General features: G+C 41.6%; 1 protein-coding gene across 1 annotated transcript in view; it reads right to left on the bottom strand.

Annotated features, from left to right (window-relative positions):
- Positions 1-1410: 1410 nt before the first annotated feature.
- The window catches only part of SLAMF1 (signaling lymphocytic activation molecule family member 1), a 41030-nt gene continuing 16818 nt past the window's right edge, over positions 1411-25622 (bottom strand). Inside the window, exons 4-7 of the mRNA XM_043878693.1 lie at positions 17065-17163; positions 12634-12707; positions 3686-3778; positions 1411-2095 (exon numbers count right to left, since the gene is read on the bottom strand). Of these exons, the coding sequence (XP_043734628.1) occupies positions 2045-2095; positions 3686-3778; positions 12634-12707; positions 17065-17163 (317 nt within the window). The 3' untranslated portion in view covers positions 1411-2044. The remainder of the gene's footprint in view (positions 2096-3685; positions 3779-12633; positions 12708-17064; positions 17164-25622) is intronic.

The following is a 25622-nucleotide window of genomic DNA, read 5'->3' as shown; positions in this document are numbered from 1 at the left end:
CACAGGAAAAACCCAACTGCTGGGAACTGACTGCTAAAAAGTCTGAGTTATAGTAAACGAGTGATTGCTCATCGCCCTGGGGTTTGCAAATCCTGATTAGCAGTTCCTCAGTTTTTGAGTATAGGCAGCTAATGAGCTTAAGACTATACACAGGTGGTATAGTGGTAAGTGTGTTTGTGTGTGTGTGTGTGTGTGTGTGTGCGTGCGCCTGCCCAGCATTGAATCCCACTCATTGTGTTTGTGGAAGACCCAACCACCACGATGAAAGTGGAAAATGCCAGAGGTTCAATTCCCAACCTCCCTTGGAAGTAGAACATGGACATATGACCTGGGATTGGTCACTTGATCTTAGCTTCTGATTTAGAAACTAGAGAAGAAAAGATGAAGAATGAACCCTGGAGAAGTCACTTTGGTATAGACAGTACAACAGCAATTTGGAGTTTCCAAGTCTAGCTGAGGCAGGGAGGGAGTGGTGGAGTCTGGGTCTAGTGCTGGGAGGACAATAGGAGTACAGCCAGCACTGTCATCTCTGGGCTGGTTTTGTTATTTGGGCTGTACTCCTAGCCACAGCCAAAGTCTCCCCTCTTCTTGCTCCCCTCTTCTTTTCAAACCATCATTTTACAGAACCTCCCAGTAGTTATGAACTAACCAGCATCTTTTCAGTAGATTCCTTTTCTATATAAAAAATTCAGTGTCAGTTCCTGTTCATCACAAATTGGAATACTACTGGAATTGGTTCTAAGAAATGAGATGCACTGACCAGCAGAGCCAAAACGTGAATTGATTGACTAGAGAGGGTAAAGTATAAGGTTTTGAGGACCTCAGAGTTTTGGGCCGGAAAGTTGGTGACCCTTGTCATGTGGTTGTAAGACTGTGGACAGTTTCTTAAAGTGTTCGCTGAGGTCATACAAGACCCTATCAGAAAGAAGAAGTGCTTAAATTCAAGAAGGCCTGTCTGAAACCAGAGAATAGAAGGGAAATAGGACTTCACTGGAAGAGGCTCTTGCTGTCTGCAGCCTATAGTTTAAACTATTAAGTATTCAATTAGTTGAAACTCTTAGGCCAAAATATGTTAAATTTCTACTTCAGAATATGTTTAGTGGCGAGGAGACGTATGCAAAGATTAAGACTTGTTTGATAGAGACCCTGAAGACATGAGGCCATGGAGGTAAAATGGTCTCAGAGTCAGTTTGCAGCCTTAGTTAAGGCTCCAGGTTTGTTGCTCAATGGAGTAAATAGAGAAGTAGGACTTAAAAATCATTTTGGGAAGTGAAAATAAAGTTCCTTTGTAATAGCATCACCAAACACTGGCTGATTTTCTTTAAATCCAACTGCCATTTCCACAGAACAGTACTCTTAAGAATCTTAGATTTTTTTCATTCTGTTATTCAAAGTTCAGAGACCTCAAAATCATGTTTTTAGTTTATTGACTCTTTAGCTTCCAGGTTTTACAAATAAAATACTTTAATAGCTTCTTTGATAGAATAATGTCAGAGTGTTTTACATACAATGAGGAATTCACCCTTCACTGTCTATTCAGAGAGAGAAACTGAGGTACAGAGCCTTGATGAAGTCTACTTGGTGATCACAAGCAGCTCCCAGACTGAGTACAGGCAGCCAAGGTGGAAGCGGTTCCAGACTCTGTGGCTGGTGGTCAGCTGTCTGAGATAGGTCCTAGATGTCCTGTGCTGGCTTTCTGCCTTTAGCTGTCATCAAGCTGCGGCAGAAGGCAAGACACCTGAAAGTCCAGGCTGACTGGACCAGCATTATCCATTTCATCTGCCACACCCCAGAGATGTAAAGTTAGATCAACCAGCTCTCTGCTCTGAGCCTGTGCCACTTGCAGAGCAGGCTAAGCTCTTGGGAAGCCTCACTTCCGTATCCATGTCACAGGTAGATGTGGAAGAAGCGTCACCGGGGAGCCGGGCCAAGAAGAAGGCACATGTGCAGATGTCACAGAATACTTGGGATCTGGAACCAAGTTCAGTGTTTATTTTGCCTCTTCTATATTCCTTCAGAAAGTCCTTTCACTGAGTCTGTGATGTCAGCTCTCTGGAAGCGTCACACTGGCATAGACTGTGAAGGAGCCTGATTCCTGGGGGAAAACAGAAGAGGGCTGTGAGTGGAGGGTCCAGCATTAGGTTTACAGGCTGTAAATGGAAAGTGTGATGCTCAGGAAAAGGAAAGGTTCTCGAGAATCAGGTAGCATTGCAACTTGCTCAGCATCTGTCACAGCTGGGTTTGTCAAGATCGTTTTGATATGAATCATTTTTAAAGTCTCTGTTGAGTTTGTTAATACATCGCTTCCAATCTATGTTTTGGTTTTTGGGCCCTGAGGCTTGTGGGATCTTAGCTCCCCAATCAGGGATCGATCGAGTCCACATCCCCTGCATTGGATGGCAAAGTACTAACCACAAGACCTCTGGGGAACCATAGAGCTAGAGGCAGCACTCAGGTGCCCAGGTTGTCTGCCTGCCCACAGGTGGGCTACAATTTCCTTCAAGCATATGCAAGCCAGCAGGGAGACTAGGAGAAGTCACCCAGTCATCTGAGGACTGGCACTCACTTTAGAGAAGCCAAGAGAGTTCTAAAGTACCAAGTTTTAAAAAAGGGAAGATCGGTGAGACCTAAAGGGAGAAGGAAGAAGTGGTTCTGGTGGAAGAGAGATGGGGAGGAGATGAAGACTGTGAGCAAAGAATTCTCAAAGGAGAGGAGATTCAAGAGTCAGAGACACAAAGAGACAGGAGTGGGGAATTCAGGTGGTTTTGCTGTAAAATGTGAATATATACCAAGTGCGGCATTTCTTCCCCAAGAAAACATCATTAAAAATCTATATGATTTTTTAAAGCTTTTAAAGTCAGCTTTATGTTTTTCCTTCCCTTTGGATAGGAGTGTTCTGTAACTAAACCTCAAAATGGAGACAAGGCATCCTTCCAGGCATTGCTGGGTATGTGTACAGTAGGCTTGAGGAAAATAGGTAAAAGTAGATATTTCTGTGGTCTTTTGATCCTCCATTATCTCCTAAAATGCTTTATTTAATAAAGCCAAATTGGAGCCAAGACTTCAGCCCAGAATTTACTCCTGTTCATATAGTAAAAGGAAGATTTTTGTCAAGTAAACTTACTCCATTCTGATACTGCAACAGAATAAAACTGGTGGGCTAGGCGTCATATTCTTTACATGATTACAGAGCTCTACTCCTAAATATTCTGATAAATAGGGCTGAATGGAAACTAGGCATGGGCATTTTTACAACGCTCCCCTGGCTATGTGCAGCTGGACTTGAGAACTCCTGGACTCAAGATGCAATTCCTGAACTTAAGCATGCATCAGGATCACTTGGAAGATGTTGTTTTTTTTAATGTGCAGATGCCTGGTGACCTGCTAGAGACATTCTGATTGAACAGGTCCTAGAGAGAAGTTCTCAGAATCTTTATTTTTAAGAAATATGCCAGCTGATTCTGATGTGGTCCTTAGACAGCTCCCAGAGAAACACTGGTGAAGAGAAAGCTAGCAGGAACTGCGCGTGAGAAGCCATGAGGGTTTCCCCAGAAGCCCTGCAGTCGAGGCTGCAGATGATCCTTGCTACCTGCTTGCTAGGACGTGCGTTCTCCATTTCAGCTCTACACAGGTTCCACCCTTTTCCTGCCTCCACCTATCCCCTCCTTACAGAGCAATGCCTCACCTGGACGGGCTCTGGGACAGGCTCTGTGGCAGCGACGTAAATGGTGGTACAGGGGTCCTGTGCTGGCAGGGGGTCAGGTTTCTTCTGAACAGACTACAAGGGAAACAAAGTAGACAAGACGTTAGTTGAGCAGCGAGTTATTTCCCATCTAATTCTCCTCATGGAGAAGCACAGAATCAAGAAGTGATGAGCTGAAAAGTTCTTTGGAGTCATTTGGTCCTTTTCAGGTGAAAATTCTCCCCCGGATTCCCTGGAACCCAATTCCCTGGGTTTTGCTTAAGACTCCTTGAGTGACATCTTGGAGCTTACAGCCTTGTGAGGCAGCCTGATTTCCCATTACCACTTCTCAGCTGTGTTAAAGTCTTCCTAATAGTGAACTGAAATTGGTGTGGCTCTTACATGGATAGCTGATGAGAATGAGATTTATACAGTATTTTAGTCTCACTTGTATCACCTACATAGGACTTCTCTGATACTCAGACTATAAAAAATCTGCCTGCAGTGTAGGAGACCCAGGTTTGGATCCCTGGGAAGATCCCGTGGAGAAGGTAATGGCAACACACTCCAGTATTCTTGCCTGGGAAATCCCATGAACAGAGCAGCCTGGCGGGCTACAGTCCATCTGGTTGCAAAGAGTCGGACACGACTGAGTGACTAACACACACACACACACACACACACATACATCACTCACAACATGCAGAGGTCCTGCTGTTCCTCACTCTCATGGCTTCTCAGCAATTCTCTTTCCTATCTAAATATCGAGCTTAATAATAACCATACATATGCAAGTGTTTTAAGTTCACAAAGTTCTTCACATGTATCTTCCCATTTGTCTCACAACCACTCTATATGTTAAATACTATTGTTACTCACATTTCATAGATGAAGATGCTAAAGTCTAGAAAGATTGAGTGCTTTCTTAATGGCACATACCAGAAGTATTAAAGCCAGGATTTTAACTTAAAGCACATGTACTTTCCATCATGCTGTTCTTCTTTGGTTACCCCAACTTATAATGACCTCTCCTTTACTTAAATTCCTTAGGTACTTAAAGTCTAATTCTCACATTATGGTACTTAACTGTACACTGTATACAAGACACTCTGTTATATTTATATGTTGCTTCTCCAAACAAGCCATCAGTTCCTTGACAAATAGCCTAGATATTTTTTTGCATTCCCTACAAAGCAGTGCTGGGCATACAAAAACCTTCAGTCGATGTTTGTTAATGTTACTTAGAATGAATTAAAATCTACAATACCAGGACAAAATCAGTGTAGGTGTTAACTGAGACCACATTTCTCTTAGATGGAGATGACATATCTGATGCCTGGAAAGTCATCCTTTCAACATGCATAGGGGCACTGGTGTAGGATAATGTTATACTCTCCCTTTCCTGATCATAGAGAAAGACTTAACGCTGAAGCTCATATGTTTTATTGGGAGAGAACTTGGAATCTTGTCATCTGATGGAAGAGATAAGAAATCGGAAAAGTTTACTAGAGGAAAGAAGATTCAAGGTGTGACATGATCTTTCTTTTCATATATCTGATGAATTGCCATGTAGAAGAGGAATTACATTGTTCTATAGAGTACTTTAGCTTTAAACCAAGGTTGGAAGCTTTAGGGTTAAGATTTTGATTCAGTATAATGAAGATCTTTCTAATAGTAAAAGAAAAGAAAGAAAATGTTAGTCGCTCAGTTGTGTCTGACTCTCTGCAACCCCGTGGGCTGTAGCCCTCCAAGCTCCTCTGTCCATGATATTCTCCAGGCAAGAGTACTGGAGTGGGTTGCCATTCTCTTCTCCAGAGGAGCTTCCTGACCCAGAGATTGAACCCAGGTCTCCTGCATTGCAGGCAGATTCTTTACCATCTGAGCCACCAGGGAAGTAAGAGGTGCTCAAATGTGGGATGAATTGTCTTGAGAGGCAGTGAATTCCCCACTACGGGAAGTGGTTGGGGTAGAGCAGGAATTCTCACACTTTAATGTGCATAAGAATTTCCTAGGGATCTTGGTAGAAGTTTGGTTCCATTTCAGAAGATCTGAGGTGGGAACTTTCTGCATTTCTAATTAAGTCCCAGGTAATGCTTTTAGTAAAAGATCGTTTTAGTAAAAAGGAGCTAGCCAGCACTTTGGAAGTAATGCTGTAGAAGATAATTCAAGCAGTAACTGGGTGAAATTAAAGAAGATCTAAATAAAGGAAAGGACATAACATTTTGTGAATTTAAAGTTCAATGTTAAAACATACATGGTCTTCTCAAATCGATCAATGCAGTTCTAATTAAAATTCCAACAAAATTTTTTAGGAGGATCTTGAAAATTGAATCTAAAATATATAGATGAAAATGCAAAGGACTAAAAATGGCCAAGAACTTGGAGAAGAACAAGAACAAGTGAAAAGAAAGAAGGTGTTAGTCACTCAGTTATGTCTGACTCTGCAACCCCATGAACTGTAGCTCGCCAGGCTCCTCTGTCCATAGGATTCTCTAGGCAAGAAAAGTGGAGTGGGTTGCCATTCCCTTCTCCAAGGGATCTTCCTGACCCAGGGATCGTACCTGGGTCTCCTGCATTGCAGGTAGATTCTTTACTATGTGAGCCACAGATTTATAATAAATCTGAAAGCACAGGTTTGTAAAGACAGTATGGTACTGGTGCAAGTGTAAAGAAATAGAACAATGGAGCAGAATAGAGAACTTCAAAATAGATCCACACATATATGGACCCTTGATTTATAATGATGTGGCACTGAAGTAGGTCAAGAACAGTCTTTTAAATATAGTCAATAGGATATCCATATGGAGAAATATAAAACAACCCATCTCATACCATACTCAAAACATCATTTTCAGGTACATAACAGACATAAGTTTAAAAGTTAAACCACACTGTTTTTAGAAGACTATAGAAGAATATCTTCTAATATTCCTAACTGGAATATCTTCAAAATTTCTTAACCAGAATACAAAAAGTTTTATCTACAAAGGAAGAGATTACTAAATTGTTCTATGCTAAAATTGAGAATGTTCTTTTATCGAAATATATCTCTGAGAAATTTCAGAGGCAAGCCATAAGATGGGTGAAGGTATCTGCTAACATATAACTGCCAAAAAGCTAAAAATATTTAAGTATCTTATGATAATCCCACCCCCAATAGACTGAGACTCAAAGGGAAAGTGGGTAAGAGATTTAACAGCTGCTTTAAGAAAGAGGATGTTAATATGGCAATAAACAATATGAAAAATTGTTCAACTTGCTTAATAATTAAAGGATGCAAAAGAAAACTATAAAAAGGTATCCAACAGAATGACTAACATTCAAAAGACTAATAAATAAGTGAACAATGCAAAGAAATAGAGGAAAGCAGTAAACTGGGAAAGACTAGAAATCTCTTTAAGAAAACTGGAGATATCAAGGGGACATTTCATACAAGGATGGGCACAAGAGAGGGCAGAAATGCCAAGGACTTAACAGAAACAAAAGAGATTAAGAAGAGGTGGCAAGAATCCACAGAATTATACAAAAGAAGTCTTAATGACCTGGATAACCATGATGGTGTGGTCACTTACCCAGAGCCAGGCATCCTGGAGTGTGAAATCAAGTGGGCCTTAGGAAACACTACTATGAACAAAGTTAGTGTAGGTGATGAATTCCAGGTGAGCTCTTTCAAATCCTAAAAGATGATGCTGTTAAAGTGCTGCACTCAATACGTCAGCAAAAGGTCAGTTTTCATTCCAATCCCAAAGAAAGGCAATGCCAAAGAATGTTCACACTACCACACAATTGCACTCATTTCACATGCTAGCAAGGTGAAACTTGCTAGAGAATGTCCAGATGTACAAGCTGGGTTTAGAAAGGCAGAGGAACTAGAGATCAAATTGCCACATTCATCAGACATTAGAGAAAGCAAGGAGATTCCAGAAAAGCATCTACTTCTGCTTCACTGATGATGCTAGAGCCTTTGACAATGTGGATCATGACAAACCATGGAAAATTCTTAAAGAGATGGGAATACCAGACTACTTTACCTGTCTGCTGAGAAACCTGTATGCAGATCAAGAAGCAACAGTTAGAACTGGACATGGAACAATGGACTGGCTCCAAATTGGGAAAGGAGTACATCAAAGCTATATATTGTCACCCTACTTATTTAACTTATATGCAGAGTACATCATGAGAAATGCTGAGCTAGATGGAATTACAAGCTGGAATCAAGATTGCCAGGAGAAATATGAACAACCTCAGATATGCAGATGATAACACTCTAGTGGCAGAAAGAGAAGAGGAACTAAAGAGCCTCTTGATGAAGGTGAAAGAGAAGAGTGAAAAAAGCTGGCTTAAAACTCAACATTCAAAATGCTAAGATCATGGCATCCAGTCCCATCACTTCATGGCAAATAGTAGGGAAAAGTGGAAGCAGTGACAGATTTTATTTTCTTAGGCTCCAAAATCGCTGCAGGTGGTGATTGCAGCCATGAAATTAAAAGACACATGCTCCTTGGAAGGAAAGCTATGACAAACCTAGATAATGTATTAAAAAGCAGAGATATCACTTTGCCGACAAAGGTCTATATAGTCAAAACTATGGTTTTTCCCACATGAAAAGATGCTCAACATCACTCATTATTAGAGAAATGCAAATCAAAACCACAATGAGGTACCATTACACGCCAGTCAGGATGGCTGCTATCCAAAAGTCTACAAGCAATAAATGCTGGAGAGGGTGTGGAGAAAAGGGAACCCTCTTACACTGTTGGTGGGAATGCAAACTAGTACAGCCGCTATGGAAAACAGTGTGGAGATTTCTTAAAAAACTGGAAATAGAACTGCCATATGACCCAGCAGTCCCACTCCTGGGCATACACACTGAGGAAACCAGATCTGAAAGAGACACGTGCACCCCGATGTTCATTGCAGCACTGTTTATAATAGCCAGGACATGGAAGCAACCTAGATGCCCATCAGCAGATGAATGGATAAGGAAGCGGTGGTACATATACACCATGGAATATTACTCAGCCGTTAAAAAGAATTCATTTGAATCAGTCCTAATGAGATGGATGAAACTGGAGCCCCTTATACAGAGTGAAGTAAGCCAGAAAGATAAAGAACATTACAGCATACTAACACATATATATGGAATTTAGAAAGATGGTAATGATAACCCTATATGCAAAACAGAAAAAAGAGACACAGAAATACAGAACAGAATTTTGAACTCTGTGGGAGAATGTGAGGGTGGGATATTTCAAAAGAACAGCATGTATACTATCTATGGTGAAACAGATCACCAGCTCAGGTGGGATGCATGAGACAAGTGCTCGGGCCTGGTGCACTGGGAAGACCCAGAGGAATCGGGTGGAGAGGGAGGTGGGAGAGGGGATCGGGATGGGGAATATGTGTAAATCTATGGCTGATTCATATCAATGTATGACAAAACCCATTGAAATGTTGTGAAGTAATTAGCCTCCAACTAAAAAAAAAAAAAAAAAAAAAAAAAAACCTATGGTTTTTCCATGCATGTGTGTGAGAGTTGGACCATAAAGAAAGCTGAGTGCTAAAGAATTCATGCTTTTAAACTGTGGTGCTAGAGAAGACTCTTGAGAGTTCCTTAGGCTGCAAAGAATCAAACCAGTCAATCCTAAAGGAAATCAATCCTGAATATTCATTGGAAGGACTGATGCTGAAGCTGAAGCTCCAATACTTTGGCCAGCTAATGCAAAGAGCCAACTCATTGAAAAAGACCCTGATGCTGGGAAAAATTGAAGGCAAAAGGAGAAGTGGGTAGCAGAGGATAAGATGGTTAGATAGCATCACTTACTCAATGGACATGAATTTCAACAAACACCAGGATATAGCAAAGGACAAGGAAGCCTGGCATGCACGGTATTGCAAAGTGTCAGACACAATTTAGTGATTGAAAAACACCACCACTAAGTTTTGATTAGAATGTGTAACAGCGGAAACTCTGGTATACAGGTATAAAAAAGTAAATTGATATACATGTTTTGAAATACAGCTTAGCCTTGTCTAGTCAATATGAAGACATGTATACTGTATGACTTAGCAATTCTACCCCTAGACATATCCCCAACAAAAATATGTGCACATATCTAACAAGAAGCACATATATAAATACGAATAGCTGTAGTTTTCATAATCCCTCAGACTAGAAATGAAGTAAATGTCCATCAATAGTTAATTGGAATAATAAACTCTAGTATATGCATACATCGATATTCCATAAAGCAATGAATATGAATGCATTGTATCTAAGCTCAAAGACATGGATGTATCTTATAAAGGTAATACAAAGCAAAAGAAACCAGACATAGGGGGGGAAATACTGTAGGATTCCATTTTTATAAAGTCCAAAAAAAGAGTAAACTTTATTTTTAGGAAGTCAGGATATGGAATCTTTGAGGAGGAGAGAGAAGAGAGTGATTAGGAGACATACAAGGGGATCTTCTAGGGGTCCGGATGATGTTCTGTTCCTTGATCTAGGGGTTAGTTTTATGGTCCTAAAAGACTCAATACTGAGAGAGATAATTTCTCCTCAAATATAATAGATGTGCAGATTCAGTGCAATCCTAATAGGGTTTTTCCTCTTTTTGTGATGCTTGAGAAGCTGATTCTAAAATATATATGAAAGTACAAAGGGACAAGGATAGTCAAAACTCTTGAAGGAAAACAAGATGAGAAGACTTTATTAGATATGTAGATGGGATAATTCATTGAGGTGACACTTTATAGATTGTGTATTGTTTAGTATGTGTGTCATGCTGTTAATCACTCAGTCATGTCCGACTCTTTGCAACCCCATGGACTGTAGCCCACCAGGCTCCTCTGTCCATGAAATTCTCCAGGCAAGAATACTGGAGTGGGTTGCCATTTCCTCCTCCAGGAGATCTTCTGAACCCAGGGATTGAACCCAGGTGTCCTGCATTGCAGGCAGATTCTTTACCATTTGAGCCACCAGGAAGTAAAAAGAGAGATGCTAACAAAATGGGATAGAATAGATAGGGAAGGCACCATGGTAAACTTGAACCTGATTACCTAAAAGTGTAAATGCAAGAGATGGCTCTTGGGACTCATATATTTAAAGGGAGTTTGGTTCTCAATGGTGGTCATGGCCTGTGTAATAAATCCTCCAGGCCTCTAGGGGACAGCAGAAAGAAGATTTTTGTCCAAGAGTTAACCTCTGGTTTACAGAAATGCATTTACAGTCATCTGATGCAATTTCCCAAGGTGTTAATCGAAACTGCATTTACCTTCACATCTTTTACTCAAGAATTTGCCTTCCCCTATAGCCTAAAGGCCAGATTCTGGCCTATACATCACTTAGAATTGCTTTCAGTTCTGAAAAACTATAATATCTTCATCAGTTCAATTCAGTCACTCAGTTGTGTCCTTCTTTTTGCGATCCCATGCACTGCATCACGCCAGGCTTCCCTGTCCATCACCAACTCCCAGAGACATAATATCTTCATATCTAACCATTATCCTTCAGCCACCCTCTTACTTCTAACATATCTGCTCCTCAACTTTATCTTGACTCTTTTTTAAAATCCATCTCTTCCTGGAGAAGGAAATGGCAACACACTCCAGTATTCTTGCCTGAAGAATCCCATGGATGGAGGAGCCTGGTGGGCTACAGTCCACAGGGTCGCAAAGAGTTGGATACGACTGAGCGACTTCACTTTCACTTTCAACCCTCAGCTGAGAAGACTTTCAGCTCTTGTGTTTGCTATTGATTGTTTTCTTGAGTTCTTAAAGACCTGTGACCATATTTTTTTTAAGTTGCCTGTTTTCTAATTGCATCACTTTACACACTGTTGTCTAATAATATGTGGCATTTAGAATGCCTTCTTAATTATTTTGAGCAGCCATTGCCTGTATTTTCTTAGCACCTCCTTAGTTTTCTTACGTGAACTCATCTGACAGGGAAATGCAGCCTTTTTGTTCGCCCTCTCTGCATACTGGACCACCTGAGTCAGTGTTCTAACTCATCCCTGATGGTCTCTGAGCTACTGTTCTACCAGACTCAGCAGTTATGTGCTTCAGGAATTTTTCGGTAGAATTGGTCCTATTAGGTGACTCTTGGTGTCACCTTTGTTATCTTAAAAGCTGGTCCCTTCACTGAGGCTCTTAATTTTTTGAAAACTTGATGCTATTTCAGCTGAAAAAAAATTGGCAAAGCTATTTAAAAAATTGAGGGAAGCCATTTAAGAAATTGAAAAGTAATCGCAAACAACATTGGGTAGTTGTGACTTTCAGTTCTGTATCAGTTGAATTTTTGTGCTCTTTTCCCTGTGTACGTGGTGGTTCTATTTTCCTCCAATAAAACTTTTTATTAAATAAAATAAAACCCATCTCTTCCATTTCAATCTAACCATCACTCCATCACAGTTGTGCTTTCATCTCCTGCCTACATACCCTCTTCCATCTGCCAACCACTCTCTAGGCAGAATCCTCAAGATCCTCCTTCTTTATCTCTTTGATGTTTGCAAACTCTTAAACTCGGCTCAGACCAACATGTCACACAATAGCCTTTCTCAACCATTCCTTCTCTCTTCAAGCTGCATCCTTTTCCTTAGAGAAGGAAAGAGTTTGATAACATGGAACTGGCAAACTCCTAAAATGCCAGAGGGGGAAGGAGTCATACATTACATGTTTCTAGTGTCCTCATTTTTTTCCTATGAAGAAACAGATAGCTAGAAAAGAAACCAGTGTTTCCCATCATTTCAAATAATAAATCATCCCATCTGACACTGAAGTTTAGTGCCCTTTTAGAGAGCTCTTGTTCTTGCCTTCTGCTTTCCAAATTTCTTCTGCTTCATAACTCATGTAGAACAATGAATGTCAGACATGCAATATGAACTGCTTGGCCAGGGAGTCCATGGGAAACATGACAGGTTAGCCCCAGACAAAGAAAGTATAGAACTTACACCTGATTTCTGGACTTGGGCATAGATAGTAAGGCTTTTTGCTTCCATTGTTGGCTGGTAATTGTCTGTTTTACCTGGGGAAAAGAAACCATAGTGGTTATCTCTCGCTCTGGTTTCCAGCATGAACTCTCTGCTCAGACTTCTCTGGTCTTTGCACCTCGGTGCATACCCACCTACCCCAGGAGTACCACAGAAAAAAGCACTGAGCCCCAGATCCCATGCACATTTGTCCTATGACATTAGGCTAGTCACTTGATCTCTCTGGGCCTGATGTCCCCATCTGTGAAATGAGATCGAAATACCTGCCTCTCAGGGCTGTTGTGATGATTACATGAGATATTGCCTGTAAAGTGTATAGGATGGTGCCTGGCACATAGTGTTATGTGTAATTGTCAGGTGTAATTGATATGCCATTTGATTATTTTGATCTCTATTGTTTGCTGTGCATATCTAGTCTCCCATTAGAATTCCAAGTTTTTTAAGGGTATGGAAAGTTATTTACACCTCTTTTGTATTCTTTTGTTCATAGAGGTTCATTCACAGTTTTCTCACCTCTTTGTTTCTGGGGAACCTGGTAGATGTGTAGTGGGAGGGGTATAAGAGGGATGATCAGCCAGGGACTATTTGGAATAAAGCTGCCATGTCATTCTAATGCCTAAAATCTTTTTTTTTTTCCCTTAAAGCCCAGGACCTCTGAAAATTAATATGTTGCAGAACATTTAAATTTTTAAATAGTTTTAAACTTTTTTCTTTTTAAATCTATAGAAATAATTCATTGTTAAAAAAACGTAAATAGTGGAGAGCAAAAAGTACTTCCTCCTTCCTCCTTCACCCAGTAACCAGTATGATTTCATTCTCAGAAGTAATGGCTTTTGACAGCTTGATGTACCTCCTTCCAGATGAACTCTGTACAACAGAACTTCATCTTTGATGATGGAAATGTTCCCTACCAGCAATCTAATATGGTAGCCACAGTTCTCAAGTGGCTACTGAGCACTTGAATGGAGGCTAATGCAACTGAGGAACTGAACCTTCAGTTCAACTCTTCAATTTTAAATTGCTTTCAATGCTATGAAAAAGAATGTACATAAAATGTATAACTGAATCACTGTGCAGTACAGCAGAACTTAACGCAACATTGTAAATCAACTATGCTTCAATAAAAATTTTACAACAATTGCATTTAATTCTAACTAATTTAAATTTAAACAGCCACATGTGGCTGGTGACCACCAAATTAGACAATGTGGTTCTGGACACTTGTATACATTTTTTTTCAATGCAAATATGGTCATTCCATACACACAAGACCTTCTCCCTTATCATATATTGAGGACATTTTCCTTGCTAAAGCAGTAGATCGATCTCATTCTTTCTGATGTTTCATGGTATGCTTTGCATGCATCATGTAGTAGTGAGAATGATGGAGGAAAAAAACAGAAGCAAGGATGCCTGTTTTGGGGACTATGGCAAAGTCCAAGCAAAAGCAATGGGGCTTAATGCAGAGGAAATCACAGTCTTTAGGGAAGACTTATTTTAACACCAGTTAATTTATTCTCTTAAAAATCTAGACCTGTCTCTGAGGAAATAGCACTTAGGAGAGGTATATCTTTATTTGGAAGGAAAAGGCCTTGTGTGTCTGTTCGTGATAAAGGTGGCAGAACGTGCTGCTTGAGGGTGTGACTCTTGGGGAGGAAATGATGGGCAGCCCCAGGAGAAGCTCAGAGAATGCAAAGAAACCAAAATATGGTTTTCCTGTGTGGGTGTGGGCATGGAGTGCTTACTTACCTGGTGGTTGCAACTTCCCTTTTTTGGTCTGAGTGGATAACTGGCTGAGGAGTGTGCACGTGTTTGGATATGGGAATGGAGAATAGAGATTGGGGTGATCGGAGGAGATAACAGAGGGCTTGCAAGTTAGTTCTGTGAAATACATCCTTTCAGTTCAAATCCGGGGTGTCTGTACAGTTAGAACCCTCACTCAGCACTGTCCTTGGTGTTGGAGGGGAACAGAGAGGGTACAGAGTAACCTTAAGGACTTTCAGTCTTTCAGGTCAGCTCACGCTGAAAATTACAGTAGAGGGGACAGTCTTAAACAGTCAGAGAGATGCAAAAGGCTGAACTTTGCTTCTCAAAAAGACTGCTGGATCAAGATAATTCAGTTTCGTGCTTTTTTCCTCAATGCAGGGACAAGTTTTCATGAGCCAGCTCAACTCTAGTCACTGAGACCTTAGGATCTAATGAAAAAGTTCTTGGCCTTAGAATTGGGGCATCTACCTTCTAGTCCTCGTTAGTTGTGTGACATTAGTTAACACATGTCATCTCAATGGATCTCTTCTCTTACCATCACTGTAAGATAAAGGAGTGGACTGTCTACTATTCTTTTTCAACTCTTACTTGCGGCAATAAGTTGTCTTATGTCACCCTAACCTTAAGTATTGATACTTTAATTCCGCTCTATGTGTTCTTCCCAGAGCCTTCCAGTGCTGCCCTCTGCTGGCAATAGGATTTAAATAGTAATGCCTACGTTAAAAATTTTATTTCTGTATGTAAGTATGTATCCATCCATCTGTTTATCCATCTATAATTCATCATGTATCAGTGCTTTCTGGTATTGACTCTTGAATCCCCACAAAAGTGCCATGAAGTATGTATTATTATCCCCATTTTGCAGAGGAGAAGTTAGATTATCTGTTTGATCACAGAACTCATAAGTGGCAAAGTCTGCATTTGAAGGCTAAAATCTCTGTTCTTACCCAATGTACCTCCTGGGCCCGGAATTTCCAGAGAGTCCATTTGAAAACCTTCACATGGACTGCATTCTGGAAATGACACCGGTAGACGTGGCCAATAAAATCTCTTGAACAAAGTCTTATGGGGTTATAGTAATTAAGTATAGGTTTTAACCACAGATTTAAGGCAAGATTTTTGTGTGTTCCTGGCTTACAAAGAATACACAGTGATTAGAAACAAGGATGGGTACATGTGTTGGGAAAAGTGATAGAGAATTACTGTGGGGTGAGGAGCACTATTCCTTTCAGAGGTAACCACGTGATAGCAGGATGTAGTTGAGGAAAGAGTGTGGGTTAGGATCCCAGGACCTTCGCCAGCAGGGTTAATGCAGGCACGAATCTCAGTTTTCTCATTGCTAGTATTTCAGTGCTTCTTTATCATTTTAGCCAAAAGCGGTTACCCGGCCTCCTCCCCATAAGCTTTCATCATGATGTCTGTCTGAATCGCCCCACCCCCTCCCAGTTCCTCCCCAGCTACCTCTTAGATGGAGGAAATGAGACAAGGTAGGTGGCCTGCTATGACCTAGATTATTTTATATAAGCAAAACCAACATCAGAGTGCTGAGGTAGGGCTTTTCCAAGAAGGTTATATGTGGAGAACATGAATCTGCTTGAGATGACATTGGCCATCAGATCAGTGGTGTGAAGATCAGGTTCTATCTTCCTCATGGGCAGACCAGCCCGGGGACCTGTCCTGATTGTGGAGCAGGAGCTTCTGCGGCTAGTGTGGGCGGGTGGGGGGTAGTGTGGCAGAGGAGAGCACATGGCCTTGAGATATTGAATCACAGGACAACGTGGAGGAGAAGCCAGGAGATACTAACGCTAGACATTGAAACTTCAAGGGAGTCATTGGACCGTAATTGTTTCAGTCTACCCTGGGTGGCTTTCCATTAACTATTTAGTTTGGCTTTAATTGACCTCATGGATTGCACACTTGACCAAGGTGAGTCAGAATATGTGCTAAATCATAGTAAAGTGTGTTCCCTCTGCTGTCTTCTGATGACCTGTGGGCCTTCCCAGAGGAACATACCCTGGGAGTTGGAACACACAGTTGCAGTTCTGATTCCCTCACCAACCACCTGGGTGAGCTTGCAGGAGTCACTTAGCCTCTCTGTGCCTTGGTTACCCCATTGCTAAGTCACCTGGAAACAACTATCCCCTCCTTTTCTCAGAGACACATCTTAAGCATAAAAAGAAATTATAGAAAGGTTTCAACCCTTGGGTAAAAACATCTTACTATAAGGTTCTTTTGATCAGATATAGCTTCACTTGAACAAGATCCAAGACTCCTCTGAATTCTGCTCCTAGTTTCAGCCTCTTATCTGGAGCCCTTCAGCATCCTATACACACTTCAGCTGCAGTGCTTGTCATACTGAATTTAAATTATCTGTGTAATGTCTCCTATGTTATATACCTGTGGTTCATCTTTCCTTTCATCCCTATAGACTAGCGTGGGGGGATCAAGCAAGACATGTTGAATGAGGCTGAATTAAGCAAGGTCTCAGGATATGTTTATTTAGTGTTTTTGCAAAGGCGCTTGTTTCCTGCAGAAAGCCAAGCTGGTGAGAGCAACTGCTTGTGGGGAGAGCTCCCCTGCTTACCACAGGGAGTCTGATAAGAATCTCTGTTGTCAGACACCTACCTCTTCTTCTCAACAGTAGTATCACCACTTGGAGAATCATGATAATGCCAACGATGCCCCCTAAGAAGAGCCCGGCATATAGTCCCCATTGTCTTGATTCTGAAAAAAAAAAAAAAAGTTAAAGGGCAAACTCAAAAGCGCTGTGAGTTTAAAAACATCCCACGCAGAAGTGGGGAGACCTAGCCTCATGTTTTCTGCCTATGTTCCTTCTCAAGGGAGACATTAATTCTCATGGCTTTAGAGATCAAATTTAGCCCACTGAAGAGTTCCAGATCTGTTTCCTTATCCTGATTTCTGTCACTATGCTTGACTTCCAGGCTCCTAGTTTTTGTAAAGACTCTTCTATTCAGATGTTTTATTTTTCATTTCACTTTACCTATTTTACCACGTGACTACCTGATGCTGGGAGGGATTGGGGGCAGGAGGAGAAGGGGACGACAGAGGATGAGATGGCTGGATGGCATCACCGACTCGATGGACTTGAGTTTGAGTCAACTCCGGGAGTTGGTGATGGACAGGGAGGCCTGGCGTGCTGCAATTCATGGGGTCACAAAGAGTCAGACACGACTGAGCGACTGAACTGAACTGAACTGAAAGCTAAACTTATCTTTGTTTTTTCCTAAGTCAATTTCTCTGCTAGGTCTCTCTGTTTTTAAATTTCTAATGTGTCCTGTATCCATTTTGGTAAAAAGAACATGATGGCTCCACATGCTGTCCCCATACTCCCACATAGTTCTCATGAGACACCAGGAGGAAGGAGGATCTACCTTGTTTTTAAAATAAACACAGTAGTGCTATTATTGTCCTTCCATGCAAATAATTGAATTGAACCAACTAGACCTGAACTGAAAGAAAAGCATGTAGTTTTCCTCTGAATCACTGGAGTACCAGTCACTAAGTTAAAAATCAGAGAGCCAGTGTTCATTGCTTTCTCTCCTCTCCCTCCTTTACCAAATCCTTCTGAACCAGGAGCAGCGTCTTAGTAAATAAGACATTTAGCTCAATAAGATAATAATAGATAATTACTGAACATTTACAATGGACCAAGCATTTTTAGTGCATCTTGTCTATTAATGCATTTAATCCTCAAAGCAATCCTATGAGGTAGATACTCATTACTCCCATTTTGTGGATAAGGAAGAGGGCGCAGAGATCCTTGAGAACTATAGGTTGGTCTAAGAGTAGAAACATGGCTGAATATTGAAGACAGACTTCTTGGAGAGTCAGGGAGATGTATGGGCTTGGGGTTAAGTTACATCAGGGTAATGAACAGTGGCAGACAACCCAAAACACTAGGGTTCCAAGTGAAGTAATAGCATTCACATTCTAAATAGAAAGACAAGTAATTTGTAAAGATGATTGTGGAATCAGGCTGTTTGTTGTTAAATCTGTGATGGATTTGTTGGGAAGTAACTGATAGAAAGGAATAAGTAGGGGACAGAAGGGCAGGGTACTTACAGACACAATTCAGACATTTACAAAGTTGGCCAGAGATATAGCCTGAAGTCGCAACAAACTGATAAAATGCATCCTGCCAAGATCCAACTGGGCCTTCAGCCTGATAGATGAGCAGAAGTTGCCTCCAGGATTTGAAAAGATTTTTTTCTTTCTAGGTCTTTAACACATCAAGACATCCCAGGGAATCCCACTGAACTGGGGTTTTGTAAGCATCTTAATTATAGAGTTTCTTCTCAGAACGAAACATATTTTAACCCTGCCAGATAACAATTTTAGCAGTCACATGACCCCCAATCAAAAAGCAAGGGTGCAAGCAGAGTTGTAATAAGGCTTCTAAATTTACATAGAGTCTGAGATGTGAGGACAAAGTCGTGTGGGAGCTGGACTTGCCTTGTGAACAACTCTCACCTGAATGGCTGAGGGTCGCTGAGAGCCCACTTCACGCCTGTGTGTGTATGTGTATCTGAGGAACAGTGACAGATTGATTATTTTGTGCTTATGTTGCCAACACCAGAAAACTCATGGAGAAACCTTTCAAATCCTAAGATAAATCAGCAGGGCCAGCAGCCTAAGTACCACCAGGATTCTTCAACCCATGCGATGGACCCAGCAAACAGTTGTAGCAGCACTTAGTATTTCAAGACTATTTCCTCTTTTTTCTTTCCTCACGTATTTTGAGACCTTCTAAAACAACAGTTAATTTAAGAACAAGCACTGCAAGTACATAAGTGAATTTAAAAAATAGCATTTCTTTCAAATTTCTTTTATATAAAAGTAAAACCAATAAGGTGGTGTACCTAAAACTAGAAAATAGCAAGATAGCTAAAGAAATTAATTAAAGTAAAACTAGAAAATAGAAGATGACATAAGTGCATAAGTAACACCTGCCAAATGAGAGTTGCTTCTGTTGTGACAGCCCAGCCACCTACCTACTCACATAAACGAAACTGGGGCATATTATTGGGACTGGGGCAAAGCTGGCATAACTGGGGCATATTACTGGCCCAGAGGACATAATAGCAACAGCTGTCTCTTTTCAGGGTCTCAGGAGGATGAAAGCTATCTGCTCCTCTTGTCCTCCTCCAAGGTCCTATCCATGACCAACTTCTGCCAGGTCAGCCACATCTGAAAGGCAACCTGGTCACAGTCCTGAAAGATATTTCTTAAGCCCTAATTTCCCCCCTAATCTTTGGATACAAATTGATATGAATCTATTGGAGGATTTAAGTTATAGGACCACAGACTTTTTTTAACTTTAAAGGAATTACAGACCTTATCTGGCCCAGCTCACTAGTTTTATGTTGAGAAAACTGAGACTCAGGCAAGCATATCTAGAGTCACAGAAGGCGGCAATGGCCAAAACAGGTGAGAAGAGACCTATAGGCTTTACAGTTTGTTTTATTCTATGGAGGTGAGGCCTCTTACAATGAGAGCAGCAGAAGGGTAGGATGCCTGGCAGACATTATGAGTCAAAAGCTCCCTGAGGTCCCAGCTCACCCCTTCACCAACCTTCATCCAACATCTGCGGGTATGCTCTATTCTCTACTTCCTCCCACTGCACCTTCACCAGTCCCATTGCCTGCCCAGCGCTGACCCCAGGCCAAGCTTAATTCCTCTGTGTAACTTTTCCTTCCACTCCAGCTCCCATTCTCCCCTCTCCTTTGGACTCTGAAGCCCCTTGATTTACGTCCTACATCTTAAAATTATCTTTGCTGTGGACACTGTCTTCAGGGAGGGCACCTGGAGCCAGACAGATGGATTCAAATTCTGGGTCTACCACTTGATAGCTCTGTGACCTCCAGAGGCCTCATACCCTCTGGGGTCCCTGTTTCCTCAATGGCAAAACAAACATAAAAATATTCAGTTCGCAGAGTCGTTCTGATGAACCAATGAAATAACATGGAAAGTGCTTAGAGCAATGCCTAGAATCTAGCATGTGGTACATGCATGATAAATCGCTTCTGATTTATCATAACAAAGAGTTGTGTCTGACTCTTTGCAACCCTAAGAACTGTAGCCCACCAGGCTCCTCTGTCCATGAGATTCTCCATCCCATGGATATTCTCCAGGTAAGAATACTGGAGTGGGTTGCCATGCCCTCACTCCAAGGGATCTTCCGAACCCAGGGATCAAGCCTGCATCTCCTGCATTGGCAGATGGGTTCTTTACCATTAGCACCACCTGGGAATCCCGAGGCAAGTGGAATTGATGTTTATTCACCACATTCTTCCCAGGTGTAACTTCTACACTTGGTGCTCATCTTTTTGGTGCTCTTTTTCAATTATCATATGCATATGGAAACTAAATGTCATGGACGCTATGCCTTTGGGAATTTAAATAAATATGGACAAAAAACTACTTTTACAGCTTGTGGGGGTCAGGCTGACCATGATCTCTTTAACTTCCATCAATAACTTCCTATAATCCCGTGAGTTTTCTCTCCTGCAGCCCTTTAGTCTGAGCTGTCCTGAGGGCAAGCTTCAGTGCCGTCACCAGTTTCCACACACACAAAAAATAAAACAAAACCAAAAAACCTATACTAAGAATTCTGTTGGGGGACTTCCCTGGTGATTCAGTGGTTAAGACTCTATGCTTCCACTGCAAGGGGCATGAGCTCAGTAGCTGGTCTGGGAATTAAGATCCTGTATGCTGTGTGGTGTAGCAAAAACAAACAAACAAAAAGAATGTTGTGGGTTCAAATCCTCTACTGTATGTAGACTTGAAAGTTCACAAGGAGCAGATTCCATCGTGAAAAGGGAAGCTTTCTAACACATGAGAGGTTCAGACCCTATCTTTCTCTTCCTATATCTGCACAAGCAACACCTTCCCCCGTTATAACACAGAAGTATTTAACCTACAGCTGGATTCTTTGCAGGAGGGAGGTCTTATCTTCTGCTTTCCATAAAGAGCACCTTACACTCTTCATAAAGCATTTATGAAGCTCTTTATCCTAAAGAAACTCTGTTCCCTCCCGAAAAGGAATTCTAGTAGTGGTTTCTTTAATATGATCATGTTTTTCTAACCCAGTCAGGTGTAGGAATCCTATCTAGATGGTAAACTCCTTGAAGGTAGATCCTGTACCTTATGCTTCACATGCATTCCCCTTTCCACATGACACAGTAGAGGGCAGGGGGCACTCAATATACACATGATGGGCAAGTGATTTAAGTTAAATTAAATTAGGAGCCATAGCATGAAGTTGGGAGAAGACTGTCATATACCTTTGGCTAAGAATTATCAGAACTCTAGGTTCTGATAATTCAGTGGTAAAGAATCCACCTTCCAGTGCAGGAGACACAGGAGATGCAGGTTTGATCCCTGGGTTGGGAAGATCCCCTGAGGGAGGAAATGACAACCCACTCTAGTATTCTTGCTGGGAAATTCCATGGACAGAGGAGCCTGGAGGGCCACAGTCTGTGGGGTGGCAAAGAGTCAGACATGACTGAGCATGCATGCACATACACAAAAGTATAAGAAGGTCTCAGAAGGAACTCAGGGTCACCTTCTGAATGGCCCAAGGCAGGAGTAGAAGGGAACAATCAATGACCTACTTGGCAGTGCTTTTTTATAGCCAAATGGAACCAGAAAGAAGGTGTGCATCTGTGCTCTCAGCACCATCTGTGTTCCCATTTTCAAACCACCACTTCCTGCGGCAGAGACTGTGGCTCTTTTTGCTCTCCCTCTTTTTTGCTCAGTCATATAGTGAGGCCCCTTGGGATAACAATGCTCAGAAATCAGACCAGTGTTGTTCTGGGGTCCACAGGTCCCATTCTTCATCTAAAAAGAATCCTTATCTGAACAGTCTTCTTTAAAAAAAAAAATTCATTACAAAAATCTCTATTGAATTTGTTACAACATTGTTTCTGCTTTATGTTTTGGTTTTTTGGCCGAAGGCACATGGGATCTTAGCTCCCCAGCCAGGGATCAAACCTACAGCCCCTGTGTTGGAAGGCACAGTCTCAACCACTGCCAGAAGTCCCTGAACATTCTTAAAGAGGAGAGTTAGGACTTTCCCCCTCCGTGGAACCTCTTAGAGATAGCTGAGCAGGCTGGTTGAGAACTCCAGAGCCATTTATGAAGAGTTCTTTGCGTGAGTTTCCAACCTTTAGTCTTCTTTTTGATTGGCTATGGTTTAAACCTGACAACTTGGCAGGTAGCCACGCCTCTAAGGAAAAGGCTGAAGGGCCTTTTTTATTTATCTCTGAAAGTCTACTGCCACAGAAACACAAAAGTCTCTTTCAAGTCCCCAAACTCTAATTGTTTAAGGGAGATAAAGAAGAAAATAAAAAGAATCTGAGAAACAAATGTAGCTCACCCCAGGAGACACTGAGATGCTAATGTAACGGTCTGAGAGTACCATATCTCTTTCCTGCCTTTCATGTGGTTCTGTCAGTAAGGCCGTCTGCCTGGAGCACATCAACTTGAAGAAGTCAATCATCTTCAAGAGACACATTTTTGTTGGTGGCAGTTTCCTCTCAGAATTGGGAGTGGGGGAAGGGTGGTCCCAAACCATACACTAATTTAAGACCTGGGACCACCCAAGTAAAAATTATTACAGAGTTCTCAGCTTCCAGAAAAATCCCTTACACTTGCCTATCCCACCCAGCATTGTGTTGTAGGGACTGCTGGGTGTAACCCCTGGGGCCATTTTCATTCTTCCCCGACAAAGCAAGTCTTGTCCAGTCACATGACTGCCCAGCTAAGGACTACATTTCTCAGCTTCCTGTGCAGCAGGTGTGGCCACGTGACAGGGCTCTGGTCCGCGAGAGGGGACAGGTTTCATCCTTCCAAGATTGTTGCCATGCTTCCTGGGTTGGGAGTACCGGGGAGAGGGACTTGCCTGTACACAGACAGCTAGATGACTCAGTAACAATGGGAGCTCCCTTTTGATGAAATGGCCTTGTTAGAAAGGGGGAGCCCCCGGAGCTCACTGGCAGGAGTCAGATTTTCCTTCCACTGAGCTAACCTAGACTTGCTGAGCCAACCTTTTTGCTAATCTACTGAAAGGGGTCCTCTTTTCAAAATGAGCTCCCAGGGGCATTCCCTCTGAGTTCAACTGTTTAAGGTTTAGTATTACTCATTACTGCACAGACAGAACTATTTCAGAACACAGTCATGAAGGATGGCAGCAAGTCACTCACTGTCCAGTGCTGACCCACATTGACATGACCTCAGAGAAGGCTTGGCAGCATCCCTGGATTTGGTTTTTTGTTGTTGTTTAGTCACTAAATCATGTCCAGCTCTTTGGGACCCTGTCTACTGTAGCCTGCCAGGCTCTTCTGTCCATGAATTTCCCAGATTTTTCCATGGATCCCAGGAGAATACTGGAGTGGGTTGTCATTTTCTTCTCCAGGGAATCTTCTTGACCCAGAGATTGAACCCACGTCTCCTGTATTGGCAGGTGGATTTTTTTTTTTTTCCCGCCACTGAGCCACTAAGAAAGTACTTTATAGTAAAAAGGCTTCATAACAATAGATATGAAGGTATTTCTTGCTGTAAAACACTCAGATAACAATTGGAATAAAGATGAATATATGATGGAGAGCCTGGAAAATTGTTAAGAAAAAAAGATCTTGAGAAACAAATATGTTCTTGTATGGTTTAGCCTGAGTCCTGATGAGAACCTGTGCTGACATCATGTCACATTTGCTTTCATCACATCTTTACCGTTTGAATTTTTCATAAACGAAAGTGAAAAATGTCTTAAAATCACTGTTCTTATTATAGATGGCAAAGAGACTTCTAATAAATCCTCATACCCCACCACATCATCCCAAGGCTGGGATTTCCCTCCCTTGAATGGGATCTTTGTTACAGGAACAGCCAGTGTTCTGGCTCAGGACTCATCATCTTTTGACGGGTGACTGCAATAATGGGCCCTCCCCACAACTAGTTTCTTTTTCTTCTGCTTCTTCCCCACCACAGTCTACTGTCCACACCACTGAAAATTCTCTCTGAAATGCAAAGCTGATCACATTACTCTTCTATCTAAAACTATCTATTATTTCCCTTCAGAATACCATAGGACAATACAGAACAAGGCCCAGTTATATCTGCTTTTCTCTCTGCCTGGAGTGTCTTTCTCTTATCTGCTTGGATAATTTCTATTTATTCTTTAAAACCTAGTTTGTGTCACATTCTCTGTGATGCTCTTTCTGATTCCCTTAAACAGTGTCAAGCATTCCCTCCTCTGGGTTAACTTGCACATCCCCTATAGTACTACTTAACCTGGAATAATAGTTACTTATAGAACTATTCCCTTTCTTAAGAGCAAAAACTGTGTCTTTTTTTTTTTTTGTCTTTGTGCTCTCAACACCTAACTCAACGTTGGAACATAGTAGAATCTCAGTAATGTTTTGTTTGTTGAACTAAGCATGGTGTTTTAAAAATTAGTGATATTCCTTTGCAAACCCAAGTCAATGAAATAATAAAATTCTGTTTTCCATATTTAGGCAATCTGGTGTACTGGAAATGGCATGCCACAGAGTAGCTGCATGATTTGGTTCTCGACTGCTGTGGTTCCCCATCCCTGGAGGCAGGAGAGGGGATCTCTGTTTGTGTTATGGGTTGACTGTGTTTCCCCAAAAATTCACATGTTAAGTCCTTAGAATGTGACCTTATTTGGAGACTGGGTCTTTACAGAGGTAATCAAGTTAACATGAGGTCATTAGGGTGGATCCAAATCTAATCTTACTAGTGTCCTTGTAAGAGGAAATCTGGGCATACAAAGAGTCGCTAGGGATGAACTGTGAACACAGACCACATGAAGACACAGCAAGAAGACAGTCATCTACAAGCCAAGGAGAGATGCCTCAGGGAAAAATCAACCCTTCCAACCTTTGATCTTGGACTTCTAGCCTCCTTTCTCCTGTGAGAATGTAAATTTCTGTTATTTAAGCCACCTCATCTGTGGTGTTTTTGTTATGGCAACCCTAGCAAAGTAATTACAGGTGGGTCCTAATCCAACATGACTGATGTCATTTTAATAAGGGGAAGTTTGGACAGATATACGCAGAGAGGGAAGACAATGTGAAGAGACAAAAGGAGAAGACAGCTATTTCCAAGCCAGGGAGAGAAGCCTAGAACAGATCCTTCCCTCA

This window comes from Cervus elaphus, chromosome 20 (genome assembly GCF_910594005.1).
Source record: "Cervus elaphus chromosome 20, mCerEla1.1, whole genome shotgun sequence".
Classification (NCBI taxonomy): domain Eukaryota; kingdom Metazoa; phylum Chordata; class Mammalia; order Artiodactyla; family Cervidae; genus Cervus; species Cervus elaphus.
This window is presented reverse-complemented; position numbering and strand designations above follow the sequence as displayed.